This window comes from Bactrocera latifrons, unplaced genomic scaffold (assembly GCF_001853355.1).
Source record: "Bactrocera latifrons isolate USDA-ARS-PBARC rearing strain unplaced genomic scaffold, ASM185335v1 scaffold_207, whole genome shotgun sequence".
Lineage (NCBI taxonomy): Eukaryota > Metazoa > Arthropoda > Insecta > Diptera > Tephritidae > Bactrocera > Bactrocera latifrons.
Genome location: NW_017535597.1, coordinates 193,009 through 199,408, shown reverse-complemented (window position 1 = coordinate 199,408; position 6,400 = coordinate 193,009). Strand labels below are relative to the sequence as shown.

The following is a 6,400-nucleotide window of genomic DNA, read 5'->3' as shown; positions in this document are numbered from 1 at the left end:
AACACACACTTTTTTAAATTGGCGGAGATGACTCCTGTCTCTTATACACATCTAGATGTGTATAAGAGACAGATGTATGTTTGTTTGTATGTACATACATACGTGTATATTAATTTTACTTACGATAAGATTTTATTCGGAATATTAGTAAACGTTTATGTTTCATATAAATTATACATATTTTGAAATAATTTACTAAAAAAAATAGTTTTCAAGAAAAAACTAAAGAAGTTTTTCATGTTTTTAAACGGAAAACTTTTTTCACTATTTTTTATTTTAATTGTTTCAGACAAATTTAATTTTTTATTTTTTATTATTGCAAATTCACTTTTAAATCTAACTAATTGTTGCTTAAAAGGTAAGTTTTGAAAAACGAAATTATGAAAAACAGCTCTAAATTATTTTAAAACTAATATTTTATTTTTCAAGCAGCATTTTAGGCGCATATTTCTTAAAACACAATTTATTTCATAATTGGTATATAATTATTTACTTATACCGCATATACATATGCGTACGATTGTAATATAAGTTAGTTTTAAGTCTACAATAGTTACTTCTTCTCCGCCTCTTTGTCGTCTAGATTGTCTTTCTCTGCTGCCTTGCCATCAAATATTTGTGTTGCCTCCAGTTTATCTAAGAGCTCCTTGCTGCCGCTGCGTGTCAGCAATTGTGTTGTCTTCTGTATAGTAGTAATTTTTTGTTGCAAATATTCCTTGCGCCGCTCCTCTGCTTTTTCGAGTTTCTCCTCCAAATCTTGGAGATTTAGCGTGGCCGTCTCATTTTCAGCCGCTTGTTCCATCAATTCTTGTATGCGTTTTGGTGGTTGCTTTTTCACTGTAGCAGCGAGTAGGTCCTCCGCTTCCGGGGCGCCTGCGGTGTAAACTTTCGTCTCGGCATCATCGCTTAACGGTATTATATAGGCCTCCGAAGCGGCTGGAAATGAAGAATATGAAGATGTGGTAGATTTTTTTTATATTGTAGGTTAAAAATGCGGAGTATAAAATTTGCAAAGGCAAAAATAAATATTAATAAATAATGTGTATTTGCTTAAATTATCAAAAAAAAAAAAAATATATATATATATATTTGACATAATTTTTCCAAAAAAAATTATATGCCGTCTAGGTTTTTTTTATAGCCTGAACATATTAAGTGTGCCACGAAGTTTGTAGTACTCATAAGGAAATGTCGTTATTATAATGTATTTATTATTTATATATGTATAACCTGAATCGATTTAATCTTGCCCATCTGTCTGTCCGCCTCTATATACTCGTACTACTCCTTCAATTTTTGTGATTTCGATCAAGCTCTTGTATGAAAAACTTTTTTATTTGACAAGATATCTTCACGGAATTTGGCACGGTTTATTATAAAAGCTAAAGCTACAATATACGAAGAAATTATTCGGATCGGACTACTATAGCATATAGCTGGCATATAAACTGACCGATCCAAATCAAGTTCTTGTATGGAAAACTTTTTTATTTGACAAGCTATCTGTTCGAAATTTGACATACCGTAATTTTTAGAGGTAACGGTACAATCTGCGAAGAAATTATTCGGATCGGACTTCTATTGCATATAGCTGCCATATAAACTGTACTTGGATTCTTCCTATTTTTCTTTTATATGCCCTTTATGCTATAAAAAATACACTTGGGAAGGGTATATAGCTTTGGAACAGACGAAGTTAACGTTTTTCTTGTTTTTTTTCTTATTCAACGAATTATTTAATGGTTTTTATTGTCTGCCTTGTATTTTGAGCCAGCACATTAAATTTATTAAAACTAACATTTAAAATTTATAAACAAAATAAATATATATTGCAGATTTTTATTTTTTTCAATAATTTTGTCATATAAAATATAAAACTTGTTACTGAACTATCTTTGACGCTTTGCACCTCAATTAACAGTTATGTAGTTCCGAAAAAGCACTTAACTAATTCTTTAAATTTTAAATAAATATTTTTTTTAACACTAACTTTTTCTTCTAAATTCAATTTTTGCGAGTTTTAATTTAAATTTTGTATATAGCTAATTTTTACTTTTTTCTGTAATTTTGTAATTTAAACCATAAAACTTTATGCTTAAATAGCTTTGACGAAAAATCAATCGGTGTTCCGAAAGAGTACTTAACTCATTTATTTATAATAAACTTAATAAATTAATGTTTTGAATAAATATTTTTTTTATGGAAACAACAATTTTTTTGCAGTTAAAATTTATAAATCTATTTCAATTAAATTTGTTTAGCTAAAAATAATAGTTTTCTCAAAACAGTCAACAGTCATTTATAATTATTTTTGTGGTTGCTTTGGATAGAATTGGAGTGCCATAAAGCACTTAATTAGTTTATATTTCGTTAAAATTTAAAAGTTTTGCTTCAATAATAAAAAATAGTACATACAATTTTTTTATTTTTTTATCAAAATAAGATTTTTACAAAGGCAAAAGTTTATTATTACAAAAAATTCTTAAATTATTTATTTATATAATATACTTTTTTAAGCAATTTGAAATTTAAAAAATATTCGTAATTGATTTTTTAATTTTATTAAAATTTTGATTGAAAACTTTTTTTGTTTCATTTACATACATATGTAAAAAAAAAAAATGAGCAATTTAAAATTTTAATTATTTTTATATAAACGTAACGTAAATTAATGTTTTTTTTTTAATTTTTACACAGACATGTATGCTGAAATTATTGATTTAAAATAAAATGCATTTTTAACTAAGAAATTATAATTTACGCAAATATTTGAAATTGTTTTGTAATGCAAATATCGCTTTTCTCACTTTCACAGCAATTTTTTTGCCTAAAATTTTAAATTTTCTAAATTATTTTCGCAAAATACCGCACACATCCTTGCTAGGTGTAAATATTAGTATATATGTACATATGTATGTATTGTTTTTATAAAATGTACTTATGGCGTTATTTTGTTATAAAAAATTTATTTATGTTTTTTTTTCGTACAAAAAATTATACATGCATTTTGTAATATGTATGTATGTATGTGTTTATTAATGAATTTTTATTTTTTTAACATTATTGTTTACTATTTTTTTTTATAAAATGTACTTATGTATGTATTTATTTTGTTATAAAAATGTATTTTTGTATTTTTTCTAAAGTATTTTTGTATTTATTTTTAGTAAAAATATTATGTATATGCATGCATTTTGTTTTTTTAATATATATGTATGTATGTTTGTTTGTATGTACATACATACGTGTATATTAATTTTACTTACGATATGTATCCTTTTCACCACTATTTGCTTGATCACCCATTTTCGATTTCGAATCCGTGGCGTTGTCACTGACTTTGTTAGCCGACAAGGTTCTTTTGCTGTTTGCTTCGCTGACGGCTGGCGTAGAAGTTGAGCAGCCCATATTAACGAGCGATGGCTGTTTTTTTTTATAGTTCAGTTTCTATTTAATTAGTTTTTTTTTTTTGCTATTTAATTTTTTCCTTTTTCGATTTGTTGTTATTTCTGTCTTTTTCTTTTTTTTCTTATTTATTATTTTTATTTTTTTTTTCGTGCCACTAATCGTTTTTTACTCTAATGACTGCCATTCTAATTGCGCTCGCATCGATATGTTTAGCTGTCTGTCTGTATGTATGCGCATTTGAATGTTCGGCTGCAATTTCCCGCTGTCAATCGATTTCTGATCGAGTGTCCATTGCAATCAAAACTATGACAATTTTCTACAGATTAAATATGCACATAATAGTGCCGCTTCAAGTAAACACACACGACTAATAACTGGCATACACACACCCACGTGCACATATGTATATGTATGAGAGGATAATGTCCTTCAGCACAGAACCGCACACATTACACTTGGCAAGCATTCACTTGAAGCTGACATCCTGTTACTTTAGTTTCAAAGTCGTGTATGATTCGATTTCCGCCAACAGACATTGTCGTTGTTGTCGTGCTCGTTGTCATCGTCGTCTGCAGTTTGCGGTTGCGACTATTGCGAGTTAGTTGGCCACAAAAGCCACAAAGCCACAAAATCAATGTCAGCCACACTGTGTGACTGATAGAGTTTTAGATCTATGGATTTCGCAAATATTTCAATTGCATGTGTATATACATACATGCATACATATGCATATGACTACATAACTGTTTATTTGTTTGTAAGTTCATGTGGTTTTCCCCACTGACTTTGCGCCATTAACTTATATATTTCACTATACGCTCTCCTCTCTAATGCCTTTATGCATGCAAATCACATGTCTGTCTGTATATAATAACCGTTATTTTACATGTTGTGCACACCGTCATTACTGTCCAACCATTCCAGCCAAAAAAAAAAGAAACAGAAAAATTTTGCGCCACTATCGGCACCTTCCGGTTCAATCATTCGGACAGGACTAAAGTGTCAGGATTCGCACAACTCATAAATATATGACCAAAAGACCGGAATGTGGGCGCATATATGTACCGTATATGCATACATATGTACATACATCACTTGTGGCCAGCGTCAGCGTTAGTTAAATGTTAGTTTACGTGTTGAATATAAGTTAATTGCGCTGAGCGGCAGTAAGTCAGTGCGCTAATGCACACCCATTGGTCATTTATATTCTGTAGATATGTATATATTGTAACTGTATGTTATTAATTTATATATTTATTACACATATAATTACACAGACTATATACAGACATAGTATATGTGCTATTTTAACGTGCTAGGTAAATATTTGGCATTAACAGGTCATAAAAAATTCACTTGATTTCATATGCAAAGATTTTATGCCCTGAACAGTAAGAAGAAAAGTTTCTAATACCCAGCAGATAACGTCGTAGACACTATAAAATACGAGTACATATACCTAAAAGATCCGCATGACGAGCAGAGTCCAAAGCTTGTCTAAAGCTTAGATCATATGCACCCATCTAGCGCTGTTGAAGGCGTTTCGAACATCAAAATTCGTCAGCAGCATGATCTACGCTGTGCGGCTTCTACACTTTCTATGACGCATGTTATAGCTCTTAGAGTTGATCTGCCGGGTCTAAAGCCCTGCTGTCTGGGGGGGAAAGTCTTCATTGAAAGCCGCTTCGAGTCTGGGTTTAAGTAGCCTTTCATACGGTTTTCCTGCTGTGTCAAGCATGCATAGTGGACGGTATGCTGATGGCAAGTCTTTTTCCCTTACTGATTAACACCAGGCGTTGCTTTTTTCAGGATTCAGAGAATATTCGGCAATCGTTATACATGTTCAGTAGTACTACCGGACACTCCGCAGCAATTATTTTGTTGATATTGAGCTTGCCAGTGGCTAGTTGCACCCCTTCGACGGTAAATTGGGGAACTTGGGGAAATCTTAGGGCATATTCTGACACGCAAGCGCTTTTTTCGTATGTGGAGCAGAGCGCGTTCTCGATTTGATCCATTTTGGCAGCGTTTAAGTCAAGTGGATTTGCTTGCACAACGTCTTTCTCTTCATTAGTATTTTATACACAAGTCCCCAGGGGTTTTTGTTAATATCCATGGTTAGTTTCTCCCATTTTTTCTTTTTGCTATCATCAATGGCGAGCCTCAGCTCCTTTTTTGCTACATTGTATTGATCGGCTTCTCGGGATGCGGTTCCTGTGCGCTTGGGTCTCGTGTAGGATCTGCAAAGACAGAGGCATGTACGTCTGAGTTGGGCGATATTTTCAGTCCATCAATAAACTGTTGTTTTATGTTTGCTGTGGGATGCCTTGGGCATTAATTTTTGACAGGCTTTTGTTGTGCTAAGTATTGTGTCCCCGACAATTTTCCTTGCATTTATGGGGGAGGTTTTTACTGTAGCCTATAGCTGCCATAAAAATCGAACGATAGAATTCCAGTTAACCATCCTTTCATACCCTAATAATGCTGTTAGAAATTTAGCTTTAAAGGTTATCTTGGCTTCGCTGCAAACAAACCGTTCATTTATCAATACATACATACTATCTACGAATGCACGTGCAAAAATCACAATTCTTCACACAATTTCAATCAGTACTTAATTGCATCATTAAATAATAATTATTATTAAAAAATTATTTATAAATTATAGACAATTAAAAAAATATTAACGAATTGTAGACTATTAAAAAATAATTAAGTTTTTTCTTAAAGAAATTTATATACGTTTTCTGCAGTCATATATTCGCACAATATTTCAAGGCTGACGGAAGCATAATAATTTTCTGCTTGTTGTGGTTGCTATTGTTGTAGCGGCTGAAATGTGTCGAGTTGACAGTGCTTGGCCGGCTAAAAATGTTAAAAATCCGGGTTCCTTCCGGTTACGTAGAGTCGACTATCGTGGGAACAGAATAATAATTTAACGCATCGTTATGGAAAATAATTTTTTTTATGTGTATCTTTTTTTTTTTTTTTT

The 6,400-nt window shown here is 31.5% G+C and overlaps 2 protein-coding genes across 3 annotated transcripts in view; one reads left to right on the top strand and one right to left on the bottom strand.

Annotated features, from left to right (window-relative positions):
- LOC108968271 (muscarinic acetylcholine receptor DM1) overlaps positions 1-6,400 on the top strand; it is a 19,782-nt gene that overhangs the window by 11,674 nt on the left and 1,708 nt on the right. The window lies entirely within an intron of this gene.
- Positions 554-3,408, bottom strand: LOC108968245. Its single transcript, XM_018932157.1, has 2 exons — positions 3,267-3,408; positions 554-936 (listed from the first exon to the last, which is right to left on the bottom strand). The coding sequence occupies exons 1-2, from the start codon at positions 3,406-3,408 to the stop codon at positions 554-556; spliced, it is 525 nt and encodes a 174-aa protein (XP_018787702.1).